General features: G+C 40.4%; 2 protein-coding genes and 1 long non-coding RNA gene across 5 annotated transcripts in view; 1 reads left to right on the top strand and 2 right to left on the bottom strand.

The window, feature by feature from the left end:
- Positions 1-169: 169 nt before the first annotated feature.
- Positions 170-13,898, bottom strand: ARV1 (ARV1 homolog, fatty acid homeostasis modulator). The gene is made up of 5 exons (XM_082217016.1): positions 13,769-13,898; positions 5,388-5,507; positions 4,598-4,751; positions 2,987-3,211; positions 170-1,750 (listed from the first exon to the last, which is right to left on the bottom strand). The coding sequence occupies exons 1-5, from the start codon at positions 13,865-13,867 to the stop codon at positions 1,644-1,646; spliced, it is 705 nt and encodes a 234-aa protein (XP_082073142.1). The 5' UTR covers positions 13,868-13,898; the 3' UTR covers positions 170-1,643.
- LOC309529219 lies at positions 9,899-11,751 on the bottom strand. The gene is made up of 2 exons (XR_014218134.1): positions 11,636-11,751; positions 9,899-11,599 (listed from the first exon to the last, which is right to left on the bottom strand). It is a non-coding gene; the product is annotated as an uncharacterized lncRNA (long non-coding RNA).
- A 248-nt stretch (positions 13,899-14,146) lies between the features above and the next one.
- The window catches only part of TTC13 (tetratricopeptide repeat domain 13), a 28,583-nt gene continuing 20,237 nt past the window's right edge, over positions 14,147-22,492 (top strand). For 2 of the 3 annotated variants that reach the window (XM_082217004.1, XM_082217003.1), the window contains exons 1-8: positions 14,147-14,403; positions 15,608-15,702; positions 16,187-16,262; positions 17,744-17,814; positions 19,072-19,137; positions 20,353-20,445; positions 21,323-21,439; positions 22,251-22,361. In XM_082217004.1, the coding sequence (XP_082073130.1) occupies positions 14,154-14,403; positions 15,608-15,702; positions 16,187-16,262; positions 17,744-17,814; positions 19,072-19,137; positions 20,353-20,445; positions 21,323-21,439; positions 22,251-22,361 (879 nt within the window). In that variant the 5' untranslated portion in view covers positions 14,147-14,153. Of the gene's footprint in view, positions 14,404-15,607; positions 15,703-16,186; positions 16,263-17,743; positions 17,815-18,136; positions 18,277-19,071; positions 19,138-20,352; positions 20,446-21,322; positions 21,440-22,250; positions 22,362-22,492 lie in introns of those variants that run through there. The other variant, XM_082217005.1, reaches the window with a different exon arrangement.

Here is a 22,492-nt window from a genome sequence, read left to right as displayed (position 1 = left end):
CACTGCAATGGGGCAAAACTTATGGGATGAACCTGCCTCTGACCAGGTATTGGCTTTCCTTTTTTTCCTTCTGCTTTCTGATTTGGTTTTAATAATTGAATTTTATTATTTTACCTTTTATATGTAACTACTTGATAGTTTATCATAGAAATGACAAGTGACATATAAATTCTCAAAATAAAATATTCTTTGAAATGAAAGGCAGTACAGAAATGTTACCCAAAAAACAAGGGTAAGTAAGGATATTAAACATCAACACAGATTCCTAATACCTCTACTAGTTCTGAGTCATCGAGTTCACTGCAAAGTTTATCAAATATATCAGAGGGCTTCTCACTGAACACCAAAATTCACCTAGACCACCTTCTTGTTTGAACCTTATAATTAAGTATAAATAAAACAGATGCCTCAGCTTCTACGAACACAATTCCATGGAAGAGAACTGCAAAGCCATTGGGTGGGGAGCTCCAGAAGTCATCCTTCTTAACCCACTTGGTTTGGGGTAGAAAAAAATTAATAGCATATAACTTTCCAAGTACAAGCTATTGTTTCCCAATGCGGCAGTTAAGTACAATTAATTTTGGGAGACAATTATCTATTCCAGCTACCTCCTGTTACCATTGCCCTAATTAAATATGCTATCGTCCACAGAATGAAGTTTTACTGTACATTCCAAACACACTTAAATCATACATAGGCGCCACTCATATGTACCCAGGTAGAGCTTACTTTTGAGTAAACATGTGTAATAACGCTGTCAAGTTCATTTTCAGGGAAACATAAGAACAGTACAATTCTTTATGCACTTACTCAGAATTAAGTTCCATCACATTACTCTCAGGTAAGTGGGTATAGGATCACTGCTTAAATCTTTTCAAAAAGAACTTTAAATATGCCTCTTACATAAACATCAACATTAAGAGATTTACAAATGAAGCCCACAAAGCATCTTTATTATTTGAGGATGTATCAACATCAAATTTAAAATGTGGTTATCCCTCAAATAAGTAGTGCAGCTGCCAGCAATATCAATATCCTTGCAAAGGAAGCAAGTGCTCCAGGCTTACACTTGTCTACTCAGAAGTTAGCCCCACCAAATTTAATGGGGCTTACTCATAGGTAAACAGAGGATTTCAGCCTTAACTTTACTGCAATCTGTATGCCATGTCATAAGCATTGGTTTGCTGTTCATTCTGCTGTAACAGCTTTCAAAAGGTGGTCAGACTAGGTGTCATAGGATATCATTTTGTCTTCATTTCCACAAATGCTCCCCCTCCCCCCTCATAAACTACTAATCAGGCTTTTCTAAAATACAAAACACTAAACAGTGTAGTAGAAAAATGGACCACAACTGGATCCATAAATATCTAGGACAGCAGTACCACCAGTCCAATACATTTTTGACAAATGAAAAATACTGAAGTATGTTATAGAACTAACTACATTCCATCAGTGCATCATTGCACTTTTCATATTACTATCTCCTCTTCAGCATGGAACTTTTTTTTTATGTTCATTGTCTCTTTACCACTGCATTTATAACGAACAGGTAGTAAACAGTGGCAAAATAAATGACTCAAAAAACATCATTTCCTTTATATCTTCAAGTAATTCCACCTAAAACAAACTAAATCAAGATTGCTTCAAACATTCCATCCTATCCTCTGGAACAAGCTGATGATAGCATTTTCAAAAATTAATCCACTCACAATAGCCACCAGACAAAGTTTTCGGCTTGTATTCAAGGTAACTGCAAAAGAAAGGAAAAATGGGGTGGGTTCAATTCCTAGTGGTTTTCCAACTGTGGTTATGAATGAATTAGTCTGGACAAAATCACATTTCTAGTTAATATGTGATGGCTATGTGAATAAAATATGCATGACTGGGAACAGGTAAGTTGTGTTAAACATTATCACAGTTGCAAACTAATCATTTAAGCAGGAGTGGGCAACCTTTGTTCCATCAAGGGCTGAATTCTTTTGGAGCTAATCTCTCAAGGCTACATGCTGTGGGGGTCAGGACTTATCACCCCCCCCCATCTGTTAATACTATCACCACCCCAAAACCACCCTCCCTCACACTATCTCTCTATCCCTCCTCCCCCCAATCTCTTTCTTTCTCTCCCTCTCCTCTCTCTGCCACCTCACGTTTGCCTTCCAAGGGACCACAACTGCACTAAGGAAAAATGGCACAATTTTGACCCAGCATTCCTTTCTAGTAATCTAGTCGTTTCTGTGAGATCTTTTGCAACCCAGTTCCTTCCCAGTGATCCAGCCTTCACCATTACTGCCAGGAAAATGAGAAAGAGGCAGTCCAGACTGACCACAAAGCACAGTACTACTCTGTACTAGGCCACTGTGCTACTCTACCTACCATGCTCTGCGGTTTGACACCTGCCTCTCTCTTGTTCTTTTTTGTGGCAATTATATGTTTATGAAAGAACGGCATTACTTGAGGGGGAGGGTGAAGAAGCAACACTGTCCTTGTGCCACCAGCTAGATCATTGGGAAGGAACCCACTTTTCCTGAAATACTGCATCAGTGATACAGAACACCTCTATACTTGCTAGAAGAGACAAGGGCAAACAGACTGGTTTACCCAAGTATGGGATGTAATGCATATGAACAAACTAACATAATAGTACATGTTCAAGGCAAAATGAAAAACTGTTATTCCTTTGGATTATTGTGCAACTATTGTTGTAATGTCAGCTTTGCTAGAGTCAAAGATTAAGCTTTCAGTCTTTGCTATCTTTTGCACACTGAACAGATTTCACATTTCTTCAAGTCTGCTGTCGGGCACTACAATCTCTCTAGTTTCCACTCTCTGAATTAAGTTTCCTTCTTTGATGTTTTACATATTAATGCTGAATGCCGGCCTCATGCAGTCAAAACCATGAAGATGGGGTGGCACCTCTATGTCTGGGCTGAACAAGTGTCCTGACTTGCTTTACAACACTATTCTACAAGAGTAAAATTAGGAATACCTCTAATTGCTTGCGAGTTTGAGGTCAAGACAAACACTTTAATGAGCAAGAGACACAAATGAGAATAGTCATGTTCCCAAATAACAGCTGGAATCAACAGAAGTTTTCCATAGCTGGATAGCAGCAATGCTTTCAGAAGAAAGGTGAAATCTGCCTTGGTTGTCAGGACTACAGCTCTTGCTAGCCACAAAGCAGTGAAGATGCCAATCAAAAAGGCAGTTTGTTCTGAATGAGAGAGAGAGAGAGAGAGAGAGAGAGAGAGAGAGAGAGATATTAAGGCATTTATTAAACAGTTAGTCATTAGAAGGTATACCAGACAAATTTACAACATAAATTTGCTAGGTGCCTTTAAGTAGTTTTCTGTGGAAAAGAGTACATTTCGGATTGGATTAGATGTAGCAAGATGTGTGTATGACATTTGTTAGGTACTTTACCTTGCCCAAGGCAACTCAAAGCAACTTACAAACAAATGAACAAAAAACCCCACATAGATACATTAAAACCAGTTGCGGAGGGGAGGGGGAAAGCCCAACAACTTCAGAGAATGAGCAGAGCCATGGGGAAGGAGGCAGTCCCTAGGCATCATGCTTTGTGGAAGTTTAAGATATGATAACCAACACTTTGCACTGTGCTTAGAAATGGGGAGCTGGGCATGACAAAAATCAGAAATGGCCAGAAACAGGCACAATTGACACACCAGCTGAAGCCGAGCAAAATTACTTCTGGTCACACAGTCACTGAATATCCAGGAGCAAAGCTGGGCCCATGAGCACTCCCAAACTATGAACCTCATATTTCAAAGGGAGCACAGCCCCATAGCACCTCTGTCATGTCCAAACTGAGTTTCAGCTTGTTTGCCTGCATGTATGTAGCTTATCAGTAACCTCAAGGAATGGTTCAAAGCCTCCACACCCTCCCTGTGAAATGTTAAGCTGATAGAGAGCTGCATACCATTCACACACTAGTGACAACCAACTTCAAACTTCTGGGTAACCTCTCCTATGAGTTTTAAGGTGGATATTAAAGAGCATATGGCACAGCCTTGAACCTTGTTAGACACCACCAGTCATCCCAGTGCAGGTCAACCCACTACTGAACCACCACCTAGTTCTGCTCCCCATCACAATTTTGCAACTGGCTTCAAATGGTGGCTCCTGGGATTCTAGTGGGAAAACAGTAGAACTGGAAGCCTGAGACCTGACCTCCTTGATGCAGGTCACTATTGTTCCAATTTGAAAAGAGTCTGAGAAACAAGTGATTTTCACAAGGCTAATCAAGGGGCTTTTGGCTGAAAATAGATTTGGGCTCTGTCTCCCAGACCCAACCCCAACATTCTCTGCTGTAAAATACTTGCACTCACAAGTGCCTGCAATACTTTTTCATACATAACTACCCATTCAGATTGGTGGAATACTGTCAATTCTTGATTGTTGAGCATCCTCCAAGCAGATTATGTGAAGTCAAGTGAGACATTATGGAAAAATAAACTAACAATACAACACATCCATTGCACACTAATAATTACAATGCATTCAAACCAGTTTAAAATGTTTAGATAAAAAGAACCTAGAAATAATATTTGGAGCAATGACAAATTATACTGGATCTTACCCAGAGACGCTATCCCAAACATTCGATAAAAATCCCATTCCTTGGCATATCTAATTAAATCATCTGGTTCAGTGCTTTGGCTTGAATCCTGTAACTGCAACCATCTGATATAAGCCTCACAAAGCAAACAGAATATGCAAAGCTTCCCATGAATCTGAAATATGAAATAGCATTAGTTTCAGAGGCCCATGGACATCAAGCATTTAACACTATTGTTTACCATTACAAACTATGTTGTTTTTTGCAAGTTTTATTGGTGTTAGATGCATAAGTCATCATAGAAGTCAGCTCTCTCATACTAGAAGACGCAGAATGGAAAAAGGAAAGACTGAAGGAGCCTAACTGAACGCTGCCTCCACAGAGATGTGATGGTGCACACATCTTTCCCATCCAGGGACTTGCAACATACATATGGAAATGCACTGACTGCAAGAATAACTAAATGTTACTTGGCTCATAATCAGACTTCTGAATAACAGAACATCTTCCAGAGCACTGCTACACACTGTGCTACCCAAGGAACTCAATTATTATTCATTCAGTTAATATGTTATATGGGCTTTAGAGTGACTTTCAAGAGTTGTAATTATTTTTTGCCGTGGGGAACAGGACAAGACAAAACTTCTAGAAAAGGATGCAAGCTGAAGTTAATATAAGTACTACATGGAAAGGAAGAAGGAAAGACCAGTTTCACACCAAATATTTTCATTATGCCTCTCATAATTTTCTAACAAGAACCGCATATCTTACACTAAATTAAGATAAAAAGGGAAAGCCCCCAGGAACTTACATTTATCTTCGTATTGAACAATATATGTCTATAAGCCTGTGCTTTGCATAAGATAGCATTTATTAAGATGATAACAGGATCATATTCTATATACTTGTCCACCGGTTTCTGACAGGATTTCTGAAAGCAACAGAGCAAGAGCAAGTTAAAAACATCACACAGTAATATTGCAGTGATATAGATTCCATTAAAGCTCTTGATAATTCCATGCAGCCTCATTTTCAGTCTAATACAACAAAAAACATTCATCTGAAAATGCTGCCTTGATAGCAAAATATTTATACCTTCACAATTCATCCAACCATAGTGCTGGGTATGGTGCATGTTTTTGACTCAGCACACCAAGTTGCAGTGAACTGCCAGACATAGAAAAATGCATAGAAGCTCATAAAATATTACCACCAAGGCTGTCTATTTTTATCCACGTGAACAGGAATTTACATTTCAATATTTCATCATACACTGTTGAAAGACAGATATTTTAGGCTTAATTCTATACTACTTATTAGATCGAAACAGAGTCATGTGTTATACAAGATGATCTGCAAGGACCATAAAAATATCTGCAAGCTTCTTTGAGTCCCTGTCAATGAAAAAGATGGGGCATAAATTGATGATGATGATGATCCAGTCCTTCAATGCTTGGCACAGATGCATTCCAGAATTGCAGTAGTCGTAGCCCATGGGGTGGTGGTGTGTTGTAGCAGCAGCAGCACTAAAGACAAGTTTAATGTTAATAATTATTAGAAAGAGACTAAAAAATAAAATAGCAAATGCCAAATTAATATTATATGCCTGTGGTACAGTTAATCTGTTCCTGATACCATCATCTCAAAAGTATTGTCGAGCTGGAAAAGACTAATAAAGGCAGACTGATAGAGGCTCATAAAATTATGGACGATGGAGAGAGAATGTGTAGAAACAAATTATTTTCCCTCCCAGAACAAAAGTCTGTGTTCTTCAGTGAAATTGGCTGGGGTCCACAAACACCATCACCAAGTAGCTAGCAGTGAAAACTATAACTAGTGACAGATTATGCTGCCATGTATACACTATGACTGGAGTATCTACATTTTCAAAAAACCACCAGCAACAAAGCATAGCAGACAGTAATTTTCCCCCCAAAATAGCAATACAGTGCACTTGTACTGGATTTTTTTATTAGTGTTATGTGCTGGAGAAGGGTTGTTACAAACCCCAAATGTGTATATACTGCCCAATGTTCTAAAAACTCCTTGCCAGGCAATGATGATACAGAAACATTATATTTCCCTCCTTGCATCAGGAAGCATGGATGCCTCACCAGTCACTAGAAAAAATGGTTGGCTGCTGTATTGTTGGATAAACTCATGACCATATCACAATGCACACTGGTAGGAATAATTTCTCTCTGGTGGTATTGCTACTTACTAAAATTTTCTTTGACAAAGATGTTAAATTGTACCCAGCAAAATAGAAAGAGACACTTGCTCCCTGAAAATGAAAAGTATGTGCCAACAGCAAGAACAATCAGTCATATCAAAGCATTCATGTTCATGCAAAATTTACAAAATCTGCCAACTTCTTTTATGCAAGCAAATACTGGATTTTGTATACTTTCTGCTGGAGGAATTGCTTTTGTCCGGAAGACAGATAACATGCAGCAAAGACTATAAAATAGCACTTCCATTTTAGTTTTTATGTGAGGAAAATACATTTTCCTAGTAGTTAAATGATAATAAAATGCTGCCAAAGGACAGTTTGACATTGAAAAGATGTGACAGTAGTTAAAATGTGTTTTATTGCCATCTTTCAGGGCAGCTTCTTTTATCTAGCTTTCCCATCAACTACCTTGGCTGCCAGTTATTATTAATAAAAAAGTGAGCTTTACATCATGCTGTAAGCCTTAAGGACATCCAGTTTGCAATTTATATTATGGTATGTACTGAGCAGGACCTCAGCTATCTAGGTTCTACCCTTTTCCCCATCCAAATAAGAGCTTATCAGCCTCAACTTGGTGTCCACACTATTCCCCATTTTCAGAATGGTGGATCACTGTTGGGGAGATGCTTAAGTGGTTTTAAACTTGTGCTCTGAAGATTCTTCAGAGATTAGTTAGCAATGGCTAACTAATCATTTTGCTGCTATCGGAATGTTGGTCGTGTTCTAGGCCAAAAGCTCATTCCATGCCAAAAATCAGTGAATGCCAACAGACCAGGACAGCACCTATGTTTCTGCCTCCTCTGCCAATATTTCCCTTCCCACTGTATACAAATAAGAAAGGATATGAGAGAAAAGCCCCTCCTATAAAAAAGTCCTATTTTTATTACTATTTTGCAACCCATTCTTATGTTGTCTGAGCTTGTTTCCCTGTTACTTTTTTATTCCACACCACATACTGGGACTTAGAACACTTCATAATGGTCACCATGACAACTATATAAATACATTTAAATGCCATCATAACCCTAGCCATACAATATTCTTAAATACATTCTATTTCAAATTCTATTATTGCTTGGTGTTTTTAGACCATATGCTGCACTGAAGTTGATGATGAGATGAGAGAGTCATTTGTTAAACGTCATACAATACAGGGAAAGCAGAGTGTTAGAATGTTTGGGTGAGGAAGATCCAGAAATAAAGGGATGTACAGGAAACAGCCAGGACAGTAGGAATACAAGACAGAGGAAATACAAGAAAGAGCAGAGTAAGAGGCAAGATTAAGAGAAATAAACTGATACCCTATACATTTACAGCTCTGTTATACCACTTTATGTAGTCATACCTTTCCTCAAATAATCCTAGAAGTTGTAGTTCATTAAGTGTTCGGAGAGGCAACCCCCATGTTCCTTAAAAAGGTAAAGGTAAAGGGACCCCTGACCATTCGGTCCAGTCGCAAACGACTCTGGGGTTGCGGTGCTCATCTCGCTCTATAGGGCGAGGGAGCCGGTGTTTGTCCGCAGACAGCTTCCAGGTCATGTGGCCAGCATGACTAAGCTGCTTCTGGCGAACCAGAGCAGAGCATGGAAACACCGTTTACCTTCCCGCTGGAGTGGTACCTATTTATCCACTTGTACTTTGATGTGCTTTTACAGAGCTACAATTCCCAGAGTGCTTAAACAATCCAATCATCTTCCCTGGGAACTCTGGGAACTGTAGCTCTGGGAGGGAAATAGGATGTCCCAACAACACTCTGAACACTTAAACTGCAGTTCCCAGGATTCTTTGGGGGCAGCTATGACTGTTTAAGGGGGTATGATACTACTGTACTTTTAAATGTGCTGTACAGATGGGGAATAAATAAGGATACATCAAGGTAGGAGTTTTAATTTCTGTTATTAACTTTCTGCACAAATAGTTCATCAAGAGTAAGACAATATTTTCAGACCCTGAGAGGCAGATATTTATTTAGACAGCTCTTTACTACAACTAGGTTCATAGAGAAAATGTGCACAAGTTTCTTTTTTTACAAAGTTTTGATAAAGAGGCTCTCTATGTTCATGGTATGTGCCTTCAAGCTCTACAGAAGAACTGCCAGTGTCAACTCTACCTTAGAAACTTGGCTGCTGTCAAGCAGCACAACAAAATTCCTAAAGTAACAGGCAGAAAAAGCTAAATGGCAGCATCAGATACCATGAGAAGTACAAGAGGTACCGTATTTTTCGCTCTATAAGGCTCACCAGACCATAAGACCACCTAGTTTTTGGAGGAGGAAAACAAGAAAAAAATATTCTGAATCTCAGAAGCCAGAACAACAAGAGGGATCGTTGTGCAGCAACAGCAGCGATCCCTCTTGCTGTCCTGGCTTCTGTGACAGCTGCGCAGCCTGATTTGCTCCATAAGACGCACACACACATTTGTCCTTACTTTTTAGGAGGGAAAAAGTGAGTCTTATAGAGCAAAAAATACGGTAAGTGAAAGGAAAGCACAAGGTATAGGCATCCTGAAGCCCCACAAATCTAACTAGAAAGATGTCCATAGATGAGTAGTACAGCAAGGGACAAGACAATTTGAAGATCCTTTGCTTTGCTAGACAAAATAAGCTGCAGTTTATATTAAATTTTATTTCTAAAAATGTTTGTAGTCAAGACAGATAATGAAGAATGCTTGGATAAAAATTCATTGCAACACTCATCCTTTGGGAGGTAGAAACAGGAAAGAGTTAAAAGAAAATAAAAAGAGAAAGCCAATTAGCCAGGCGCTTTATGAGCCTGAAACAGAGAGATGGACTAAGGACATGTTTAATTAAATATAGCATGAACTCTATTAAGGAACAGATTATAACTATAATTAAATGAAGTCATGCTGGTTTTTCAAAACAAAATCAGAAAGCATGTTCTAAGAACAACAGATGAAAAACAGGTACAGGATGCAAAACTCAAGAAGTCCTTCATCCTTATTCAGCTTCAGATCCTTTATTTGCATTGTATGTTAAATATCTGAAACTGAATAAGCAAAAATTCAAATATATTTTGATTACTGAAGTTTAGCTGTTTGGTTATAAAAAAATTATCCTATGTGAACTGCCCTAATAATTATTTATTCAGATGCTTTTGGAATACGCAGGCATAAAGCTTACTTAAGTACATACACAAAGTTACATGGTTTTTCATAAGCCTTACAAGTTGAAGGAACCCCCTCTCCCCCACCCCTTTAAACACACAATAGGGCATTCTCTAAATAACAGTGCATTAAGTACATTCTACAATTTATGGAGACATATATTACACTTGAGTCCCTGTTTTGTGTATAAAATCAACAAAGCAAAATTCATGCAATAAGCCTGTCAGAGATGTATTCTATCAGTCTTTGATAAAGAACTGCACTCAAATAATTGTGTAACAAGTATGTCTAGATGAACCAATACCCCAATTTCTTTTTCTGAACTGCAGTCATAATAATAATAATAATAATAATTTTTATTTATACCCCGCCCTCCCCAGGCAAGGCCGGGCTCAGGGCTTTATTGTCATGAACAATAAAGGTTGTTCAGGCAGTGATTTGATTACCAAGGCAAACCACATTGAAGTTTTATTACAATCAAGTGATATATGAATCTAGTTAGTTAGTTAGTTAAAGGTAAAGGGACCCTGACTGTTAGGTCCAGTGACAGATGACTCTAGGGTTGCGGCGCTCATTTTGCTCTATAGGCCGAGTAGCCGGCATTTGTCAACAGACCGCTTCTGGGTCATGTGGTCAGCATGACTAAGCCGCTTCTGGCGAACCAGAGCAGTGCTCGGAAACACCGTTTACCTTCCTGCTGGAGTGGTACCTATTTATCTACTTGCACTTGACATGCTTTTGAACTGCTAGGTTGGCAGGAGCTGGCAACGAGCAACAGGAGCTCACCCCATCGCAGGGATTCAAACCGCCGACCTTCTGATCAGCAAGCCCAAGGCTCTGTGGTTTAGACCACAGCACCTGGTTAGTTAGTTAGTCAGTTAGTTGAATGAATGAATGAATGATTTTAGAAGATACAAAAAGGACAAGGGGGAGAGAGACCACTTGTATCCATCAGCAGAAAGGTTCCTCAAGCTTATGGAATAAATTTTGGGGGCACACACAGCAGGTTGCCACGAAGTGGAATAGGCAAAATCTGCTTCTCTCCCCATTACACTGTACAAAAGAGCCATCCATAAGCACAAATAATGTCATTGGATACAACCCATTGTAACTGCAATATAGTGCCAGTAGAGCTGTACCCTCAAGTCGGCATAATGAAGGAATTGCCAATTTTTGGAGGCCTATGGACATATCTGAAAACTGGAAAAAACTGTTGTTAGTGCCACATACACTACTGTCTATATTACTGGTTACAATACAATGTTTCCTCCAAGTCTTATTTCACCTGGGACACATGCACAGTGGGCATCTGGGAAAGCCTCTGTGAGTGCATGTGTGCCTGTGGGTACCAAATTCCTGGCATAATGTGGAAAGCAGTGGATCTAGCTCAAGGCCAGTGGATCATCTTTTACCGTTTATACAGTGTTTTTATTTAAATAAATAAAACCAAAAATACAGCCACTGCCCAAAAGGTTACAAACCATAAGATGAAAACATAAAACAGGATATGGCAAGAAATAGGAAAGATTTTGGTTGCTTTCTGCCCTGCCCCCACATGCAGTGTTGATTTATTTCATTTGCACAGAGGTACAAAGAAAGTAGGAGACAGTAGAAGAGCTTCTGTTGTATCTTTCCTTCACCAAACCACAGTACAAGTGAGATATATTCTTAACCACAGTACAAGTGAGATATATTCTTCTCACCTAAGGGATGGGGCACTTCTGATAAAATGATTTTTGTATTCTTAATCCAAAATGTAAAAACTAGAACACAAAGACGAACTAGATACAATTTATTTAAAAACAAATTAAGGAAGGCAAAAAAAAATAGGAGAGAAATATGGATCAGAAATGCCTTTTTTTAAAAAAGGAAATTAGTGGTTTCAGATATCAGAACTCATCAATGCTTCAAGATTTTTTTTTGGGGGGGGGGTTATTTCCTGTACTCCTTAAGGAGACAGTAGTGGAACCACTGTCTGAGAAGCCTAGTCTAGATTCCTTGGCTTTGGGGAATCCATTCAGTTCCAAATCTACAATATCTGAATAAGGACACCAATTATTAGTTCTATTCCAGGCCAAACTGAGACAAAATCTGCCTTGAATGACTTAAACCCACGGAAGATGATGGAGAGCCAAATGGGACTTAAAGGCACAATCTTTCTCAGGAGGACAGACCCAGAAGGTGGTACTAGGGGACTTTCTTTGCTTTATTCTTTGGCCACTGAAATTTCTAGTGCCTCAAGTTCTGTCTTCTCCCTCATGCTTATCAACATTTATATGCAATACATAGGCTTGGGCTGATAGGCTATCAGGGGAAGCAGAACTACCACTCTTCCCCACCGCCTAATATGACAGTTTCAACCCTAAACAAGTGTCTTGGGTTGATAGTAGGCTGCATCAGAGCTAACAAGATGAAGCTTCATCCACATAGAAGGTTATGGTTTAGGAAACATGCTAATTTTGATGGAGGCTGAGATGTGACTTTGGCCTCAGTACTATCTATTTAGGCGCTGGTGGTGCTGGTTGCTAGGAGTGCTTTTTTTTAGCAGGTTAGGCTGGTTCAGCAACTATGGCCCTACCTAGAGGAAGCTGACTTTGTGGCCTAGTTGATGTAGCCACATTGATACATGCCTTGACCGCATACATGTTGGATTACTATAATGCACTGTATGTTGTTCCCTCCCTTGATGACTGGTACAGAATGCAACAGCTAGAACACTTGTGAAAGCTAAGTGTGCAGATTGTATAACAACAAAAACAACAATTTATTTGTACCCTGCCCATCTGACTGTGTTGGCCCAGCCACTCCAGCATATATAAAAACATAGTAAAACATTAAACCTTAAAAAGTTTCCCTATACCTTCAGATGTCTCCTAAATATATATATATACAGTGGTACCTCGGTTTACGAACTTAATCCGTTCCGGAAGTCCGTTCTTAAACCGAGGTGCACTTTCCCTAATGAGGCCTCCTGCCACCAGTGCCTTTCCACCGTTCGAATTCTGTTCTTAGACCGAGGTAAAGTTCACAAACCAGGACACTACGTCCGGTTTTGTGGAGTTCGTAAACCGAATCATTCGTAAACCGGACTGTTCTTAAACTGAGGTACCACTGTAATTACTCATCTGCTTGACATCTGATGGGATGGTATTCCACAGAGTGGGCGCCACTACCGAGAAGGCCCTCTGCCATGTAAACACAGTAGCAACCATCCAAATTATACTGGGATTTGAATGATCAAGTTCTACTAAAAGTCTAGGTGAATAAGATACATTTTTACATGGCAGGCTGAACAACCCTGAGAACACCTGTGCCTTGAAGGGGTGAGAATTCCACTGCCAGGTGAGAGACAAGGAAGGCTGACTTTCATAAACCACACTATGAACTCTGCTTGCTGGTGAGACTAAAATACTCCCTCCACCCATCTCTACCTAAGGGCTTGCCCTGCCACACTTATGCAAAGTCTAAACACCTCACTTCAGTTCCACGCACGTGGACAGCCACGTGCAACCCCCCACGTGGACCGCCATAGTACAACCCACATGCCTTTTCCTACTTGCAGAATTAGCAATCCTAATACGTACCCATAGAAGGCGGATACAAGTACGTTATTGTTGTTGTTATTACTGTATTTGAAGTGCAGCCAATCCATATTCTAGTTACTGAAGAGCTCGGAAAACTATTCGCATATGTTGCAATCTATTACTAACCCCACCCCCGTCTCCCTTCCACAGGCAAGTATCTCTACCACCCCCCGATACATTCCTTTTGGTCAGTCAGCCCCCCTCCATTTCTCCTCGCTCGGCCCGATACTTCTCTCTCAAAACATGACTCACGCAAATAGAAATACGCAGCACGCCACGCTGGTAATCCTTGTACAGCTCAGGAGCCTTCCTACTGCACTCAATGCACCTATAAGCTCCGGGTTCTTCCATCTCCCTCGGTAGCCCTGAGTCGCAAGATCCCGTTGCCACAGAAACGGCCGTCCCCTCTCCTCGGCCTCGTTCACTTCCTGGTTCCGCGAGCAGAAGCGGGGAAACAGGAGCAGCCGCAGAGCATCTTGGTCTTCGTAGTTCACGAGCCTCTCGAAGCTCCGCGGAGACCCGGCTACAAACTACAATTCCCAGAAAGCAACCCGGTCCACCCGTTCCTCGCCGGGTCCCGGCGCAAAAGAGGGAAACGCAAAAAAGTTAAGTTACTGTGCGCAGGCGCGCTGGGAAGATGGCACCTGCCGCTGCGTTCGGGGGCCGTTGGCCAAGTGTCAGCGCGCCGTCGGGGCTGCTCTCGACGCTGCTGTGGCTGCTGGCGGCGACTCGGCTGGCGCTCGCCCTGACGGAGCAGTACCCGTCGTTATCGCTTCTTAGGCAGGAGCCGCGCCGTCAGCAGGGCCAAGGGAGCAGAGCCTGCCCGGAGTTCCTGGCGGCTGAGTGGGGAGGGGAACAGTACGCGGCGGCCGCAGCCGGCGACTGTGGTGAGTGACGGGAGGGAGGAAAGAGCCAGCGGCGGTTGCTCGGCTTTCTGGCGGGGAGGGGGAGCCACGCCGCTGCCCTCCTCCCTCTTCGGGTCCTTCCTGAGGCGGCGGGATCCTGAGGCGGCTGAGTGGGCTGTACCATTTCAGGGCACAGGTGGAGGGGGGAGATAAGAAGCTCTCTGAGCCCAACAGGCAGAGGGGTCTCTGCTAGAGCCTTCCATGCTTTGCTTTGGCTCTTATCTACCTAGAGGACCACCCCACCTCCCAGCAATTTCATATTCCGCGCCTGCATTTTGAAGTGGTACAGCCCGGCTCTCCGCCTCCTTATGACTTGACACTTCATTCCACTGCATGTGTGGACCGGGCCTGAGGGGAAGAAGGGCAGGGCGCGCCCTTCGCTTCTCTTTCCGAAGTGTGCTCCGCTCCGCTTGCTTAAGGGAGAGGCGGCAAGTCTCGGCTGGCTAGAAAGCGGCTGTGTTGAGTGATGAGCTGCTGCTGCTCCTCCTGCTGCTGCTGCCGCCGCCTCCTCTCCCAAGGGGCCAAACCGGCTCGTGCAAATTCACCTGTCAAGTTCTTTTGAGTAGCGGCGGAGAAGCGGAAAGCTCTTCCTGACTCTTCTCTTTGCTTGCCGCGCTCTGCAGAATGTCATAAACCGAAGCCCTGAGGCGCTTTCAATGAAGCGAAATCCAACTCCGTAGGTGCACTTTAATTTGCCCTTGCCTTCCCCTTCTGATGTTTCATTGCGGGGACCTAGTATACAGTTAAACAGCAGAAGAAGGAGAAGGCAAGGGCAAATTAAAGTGCACCTACGTACTTGGATTTCGTTCCATTCAAGAGCAAGGAACTAAAGTTTCCTTGCACATTTTACCTCATCTAGGTGCACACCTAAACATGTAGAGTGTTCTTTATTTACTGCATTTCCCCGTGTATAACACGCCCCCTATTTTTTGAGACTCCAAATAAAGAAATCTCCCATATGCAATATCCGTGTTAAACTTGAAAAAATAGTCTTATACACAAAAAAGGTACGTTTAGCCGTTGTATGGCATCCCATAACACAAGGTGCAATATTTGAACTATTAGCCTAGAAATGTTCTTTCCATGTGAACAGTTGTATAATTAGCACTGCATTCCTTAGTGTCCAAATTCTGTAGCCGTTCTAAGCTGAGCATACCAATTAACAGTGAAAATTTTTCCATTTTAGATTCTTCTTTTTTGCACTTTCATGACTCAGACTGTGAACTACAAAGGTCTCCCTCTTGTGAATCCCTGCTTTCCCTCAATACTGAAAAACTTTTGGTATGTTTATTTGTTCACTGTGTATAGCAAGGAGACTGCTGATGAATTTTTGCTGAAGTGACATATCTATTACAATGATCATAATACTTAAGAAATGTATTTATCAATCCAAAGGAAAGGAAATCAAATTTATTAGATTACATACACTGTTTGAAGACTGTAGAGGTTAAGATGCTAACAGTATTTGAACTATGAATATCACTGAAACTATAAATATTTTAACTTGTTTTAAAGAATATATGTTATTTTCCAGATCCATTAGAACCAACTGTTCTTGCTTTATCTGGTGTTAAATTTTGATGTGATAAGCACTTTGGACCCAATCTAGCTAAGCATTTTTAAGTCACATGATTTCCATGGTAGAATTAAGCCTTTGCTTGACACTGTTGCAGGGAAGTCATTGAGACTTAATTTAACTTTGGTTTGTTCATGTCCTCAATTTTTATTTTGGTGGTATTAGTTTAATTTGGTAAATGTTTTGCAGAGTCAAGCAAAGTCACTTGCAGAACAAAAAAGATTTCCATTTGCCACAGATGATGACAATACCAATGAAGAATTAGGTAAGAGGTTCTGTGTGTGGTTGGTGATCGGTAGTAGCTATATATAGTTGAATTATATCACTTATGAGTGCTGCAAAATGTTCTGAAACTAGTGGTACTGAGATCTAATAATCCTAATTCATTTTTAAATACTTGACCATGACTGTCCACAGAATAAAATTAAGATGAAGAGCATTAGGTTGTATTCAGTCCTGTCTGAGTGGACCAGACTATTACTTATGCAGTGGGAGTTCATGGTCCCCTCATCCCGCTTCACCCTGCCTTCCTGGCAGCCCTCCACATACCTGAAAAATCTGCTCTAGAAGGTTGGTGTGCTGGAGGACAGATTTTGGAGGATGGTGAAATTCCTGTCACAGGTTTGGAAGGCTGCTTGTGTAACATTGGAGTCTGCCCATTGACACTTATAAAATAATTCATTTTTGCATTCTGTCCTCTTAACCTGAATTCTCCAGTGTTATGCTCATGCTGAGTCTTTATGTAATAATTATTGTGGGTAGATTCATACATGCAGTTGGATGTGTTAACCATTTGACTTTTATCTTATCTTTATAGTAGAGATAACCACATAGGTGAAACACAAACACAGGCCTGCACATGTGAATCCAGCTTCACTTTTAACCTGTCACCAATCTTGCTTGTTCCAGCTGCTTATAGCATCCATCCTGGAGTTGGTCTTCTAGTCTAGCGGCATTGCACTGCCACCCTGTCATTATCCTGTGAGCATTTTTATTTACACATAACACTGGACTTCTCTGCTTTCAGTGGTACTTTAGTCAACTAGTTGTAAGTATGTCTACTTGGAAGCAAGTCCACTGACTTCAGTGGGACTTATTCCCAGGTAAATGTTTATAGACTTGCCTTCTGGAGCAGATTTACAGGGCTCACAGGGGATGTATAGGCAGGGAAGGTCCACTGTACAGCTAAAACTCCTTGCAGTAGTGATGCTGTTTAATGGGAAACCACATTAAAGACTTAAAGACACAGACTTTAAGATGGAGTGGCTTTCCAGGCTTTCTCAGTCCTATGTGGAGAAGCTAGGTTAATATCTTTATTGAATATTTCTATGGCTTTATCCAGATTGCCTGTTTGCACTTCAGTTACCCCCATAGATGCCAGAGATTGAATCGGGGACCATTTAAATGGGTGGGATTGGAATGTTTTTCTTTGTTACTTATTGCTGCCAAGTGGAAATTTTAAATTACCCAAAAGTGTACAGTGATGCAAAGTGTGGTTTCAAGCCTTGGGCTACGCTTTACAGGGGAAAAAAATCACTGAATATTTTAAATGTTGATACTTTAATGAAACTATTTCCTTATTATTATGTTGTATTTGATAGCTTATGAAATAACTTCTATTCAAAACTCTCTTTTCAGAAATCATACCCCTCAATTAAACTCTTTGGCAGGTATTCAGCAATTCTTATATGCATGGCAAATGTGGAATTCATAACATAACACTAACCCATAACACTATTTTGACAGCTTTCGCTTATGTATTGATTGGCAGTGGCCTTTATGATGAAGCTGTGCGGCACTTCTCCACAATGCTCCAGGTGATTTTTCACTCCTATTACATTGCAGTTTTAGACTTAGATAGTAGAACTCCCCAAGGTAGAATACCTGCCTTCCTAGAGAAGAGTGACAGATGGCAGAAACTGCGTAGCCTATGGGTAGACAAACTAAGGCCCAGGGGCTGGATCCGGCCCAATTGCCTTCTAAATCCGGCCCGCAGACAGTCCAGGAATCAGTGTGTTTTTACATGAGTAGAATGTGTGCTTTTATCTAAAATGTATCTCTGGGTTATTTGTGGGGCATAGGAATTCGTTCATTCCCCCCCAAAAAAAATATAGTCTGGCCCCCCACAAGGTCTGAGAGACAGTGGACCAGCCCCCTGCTGAAAAAGTTAGCTGACCCCTGGCTTAGCCTATATACTGTAACATAATTGAAGATGGATGGATGGAATGGAAACTTGAATCTATAAAAGGGAAATGGGTCTGAGGCAGAACTCCTTGAAGGTAACAGAGTTAAAAATGTAAACAGAAGGATATAGGTTGATGTGAAGAGGGATTTGACTGTTATGGAAATGTTACATGGGGAGGCAACTTAGCTTAACTTGACATGCAACTTCTTGGGGTCTTGATAGGAAAATTTCACAAACTATAATCGAGCAGGCATGTCTACTCCGAATCACAGCCCAGTATGATTACACTATTGTAAAAGTTCAGGCTGGAAGCTTTTGGTAGGTTGAATTCCTTAGTCCATAACTGCTGCAAGTCTCAAACTAGATATGACATGTGTGTCCATGTATGATTTTGAGTGGGGAAAATGGCTGGCAGAGAAAGAGTTCAATAGTGCTACTATTCTTCTACTCAAATTCACAGCCACCTAAAGCTGATTTTAGTGGCAGTGGGAAATGTACCAGAATGTACCAGAATGTATTATTTAATATATGAATATGAAATGAGATTTGCAACTACAGTATAGCAAAGAAGAGGTCTGAAATGAGCAATGGTTTTTAAAGTAATAAAACTGCAGAGGTTAATAAGGAGTTTACAGAGACAGTGCAAAGACTAAAGGAGCACACACACTCCACTCCTATAGTAGTTTCCCCTTTTAAGCATCTTCTGTGTAAAACTGCCCACCAAGCTGCTCTTTAATTGTATGCAGAAGCCCAAAGGAACTCCTTAGAAATGCAAATGAATGTGGATGAAATGCATGAATTTTGGCTTTGGTTATGTATGATGGAATGTAGCATTCACTATTAGGACAAGTGGAACCTTCTAAAGATTATTTTATTTTGCTTCAAATAGGAGCAACCAGAGCTTGTTAGTGCAATTTATGGACGAGGGATAGCATATGGAAAGAAAGGGCTGCATGTGAGTATAACATTTTTAAAGCCAAAATAAAGAAATTCCTTCCAGTAGCACCTTAAAGACCAACTAAGTTAGTTCTTGGTATGAGCTTTCGTGTGCATGCACACTTCATCTGAAGAAGTGTGCATGCACACGAAAGCTCATACCAAGAACTAACTTAGTTGGTCTTTAAGGTGCTACTGGAAGGAATTTTTAAAGCCGCACATGATAATGAATTTCATAATATATATGCATTCACCAGGGCTGGCCTAAGGCATTTTGGTGCTTGAGGTGAACAAAAAAAAGTCACCTCACCTGGTACTCAGAGAATAGACTGCTCCTGAACCTGGGGCCTCTATTTGTTTCTTACAGTAAGCGGTTAGAATTGCAACTTTGCCTAAGACAGAAGATTTGCAATAATGAGGCGGGGGTTGGTATTGGTTGGTTCTAGACAGCCGTGTGAAGGATTCTCTTTTCCTTCAGGATTGTTGGGATCAGACACTGCTGTCAATCTGCACATTTTTAGTGGACAACATCAGTTGTGTGACGTTTCCTTCTATTCAACTCCATGACTCCATACTCTCCACTTCCAGGGAAGCAGTTCCCCCGGCAGTGGTCATGGCACTCTAGCCGCGGGTAGTCAACCTTTTTATACCTACCGCCCACTAATGTATCTTTATTGATGTTAAAATTTCCTTACCACCCACCAGTGCTTGATGGAAGGAGGATTCAGCTTGTGCCGTAGAACCCCCTACTGCCCACCTAGAATCCTGTAACGCCCACTAGTGGGTGGTAGGGACCAGGTTGACAACCCCTGCTCTAGCCAATGATTTTTGCTCAAGAGGAATGTACTTATTCCAAACCCAGAAGTTATTTGTACAGTCCCTTCACTTCCGATTGCTTTTTAGGATACATATTATTTTTGCAACTACAATAACGATAAAATATAAAGATTTTTATTTCCCTTCTACCATCTGAGGCAGTTGCCTCATGGTGCTTCATGGGCAGGCCAGCCCTGGCAATAGCAGATTCACGATGGTCCCATAGTAACTGGAATACTTAGCCTTGTTTGTTCTGATGTTGCATGTATGTGACTCTTATCACACATCAAAATATTCCATGATGAAACCAAGAATTTTGATTCACTGAGTGTTGTACCATTTAAAAATTGTCACCATAACCTCCCTATGACTAAGCATACATTGTTACTTACATATTTCCCCCCCCCCCATTTTTAAGGATATAAAAAATGCAGAGCTAGCTTTGTTTGAGCTGAGCAGAGTCATTAGTCTGGTCCCAGATCAAGCTGAAGTGTTTGAGCAGCGAGCAGAGGTATTTCTTCCACTTTTAAAAGATTTTCTGATGTCTATACCTTATCTATACCTTATTGTTATTTTGTTTATCCAGTTATTTTCTGTATGTTTCTATATGTTTATTGTTGAAAGTTCTTGGTCATATTCCTAATAATATATGAATTAAGATTTGATGTTAATCAATATACAGCTATCAATACATTAAGACAAAAATAAAATAGAATAAAAATACCAAAGCTACTCACTCTCCTGAGGCAACGTTCTTCCGCTATTTCATCCAGCGGATTCACGGGACAGCCCATAATATCTTGTGCTGTATTCACCATGCTCTGTAGGCGCTTCCTATCAGATGATGTCAAACCAGCGTACCACACCGTGATGCAGTATGAAAGGACACTTTCTATTGTTGACCGGTATTTTATTTCTATTGAAAAGCATAATTACACTAGTGTTTGTAGCTGTCAGCCTTCAGAGGGTCCGTGAATGTCATTAACTCTTCATTTTCTTTGTTAATGTATAGAAGGATGCTTGTAATAATAAATGCAACAATTTTCTTTTAAGCTATACAGATGGGCTTAGAAAAAATTTAGTAGGAAGAAATACGTCATTTCAGTAAAACCCAAACCCACTTTTTCTCCTTCAGCCCTTTAATACCTGACAAAATTAATAGGACTTAGTCTGCTTTTTAAAGTTAAATAGATGTAATGTAATATATGCATGTGCTCCAATCTCCAATTTTAATGTACAACTTTTTTATGTAAATAATGCACTTGTTTAATTACTCAACGCAAAATTAATTTTTTGTGCATAGTTATTACATATTGCTACCTAAAATCATTTTGAAAATGAAGGATTATTTGTACAATCTTGCTCAAAGTATTATCTTGGTTTTACAGATACTGTCTCCTCTGGGTCAAATGAGTGAAGCGCTGGCTGACCTCACTAAAGCTATTCAGCTAAAACCCTCCGCACGACTTTACCGACACAGAGGTACTCTTTACTTCATATCTGAGGTTAGTTTTCAGTTGAGCACCTGCAGAGAATGAGCTGGGATAGGTGCTTAGTCTCAAGGGTCATATTTGCAATGTATTATAAGCTACAAGCTATTCTATCTATCTCCTTTAAAGAGAACTGAGTTTGGGAGGCAGGGGGAGATCGCCTATTCTCTTGCCCGATCTCTTGCAACAAGATAGCCTTACAGAATCTGTCTGAGGAAACAGATTCAAGTATTTTAGACTGAGAGAAACTGCTGATACATAATTTTGTTCAGCACCTATTTTTGCAGGAAGGGTGTACAAAAGCAATTTTCGTGATGATTTTTTAAAAGCATTTAATTTGTTTATTTAAGGCACATATACACTACTACTTCTTTAAAGAGTTCAAGGCCGAACACAATTTTTTTTTTAAAAAAAAAGTTTCATTCTTTTAGAGCACCAACTTAGTTACAAAAGTATTATTTCAAAAAGTAGAAGGAACAGCTGATATCTGTAGAGATTTTGGCAGCAGATTATTTCTGGGGACTTTTCTTGACTTATTATCACTCCAGTTTCTTCAGTTACCATAATTTAGGTTGCTTTTCCCCTGGAACCATTATAAAAATAGAGGGAACATATTTCTTTTGCAACCTACTGAATTCAGTGAAACTCCCAAGTAATAGGTCGAGGATTGTAGCCCAAGACCACCATAAACTGTTTTTTCCCTTTTAAGAGTTAATAATTTTGTGATATGGAAGGCTTGGTATCCTGTAACTACAACATTGTTTGTGTTGCCTTTGTGTTCAATCTAGCAGTTTTCTGTCTGATGGAAGTTGTTTTTCTGTCACAGGACTATTCAAGTGCCCATGAAGACTTTCAGAACTCCCTTGAACTAAACAAAAACCAGCCTATAGCTATGCTTTACAAAGGTTTAACATTTTTTCATAGAGGACTTCTAAAGGTAATTATGTTGAATAACTGTGCAATTTCTACTATATGTGTGATGAATGCATATGCTTGTTTGTTTGTTTGTTTGTTTATTATTGAATTTATATACTGCCCTTTAGCTGGAGGTATGTTACCATTAGCAAT

The sequence above is a fragment of the Podarcis vaucheri genome (genome assembly GCF_965113315.1).
Source record: "Podarcis vaucheri genome assembly, chromosome: 3".
Lineage (NCBI taxonomy): Eukaryota > Metazoa > Chordata > Lepidosauria > Squamata > Lacertidae > Podarcis > Podarcis vaucheri.
Note: the sequence above shows the minus strand (reverse complement) of the source record. Positions and strands in the feature narration are given on the sequence as shown.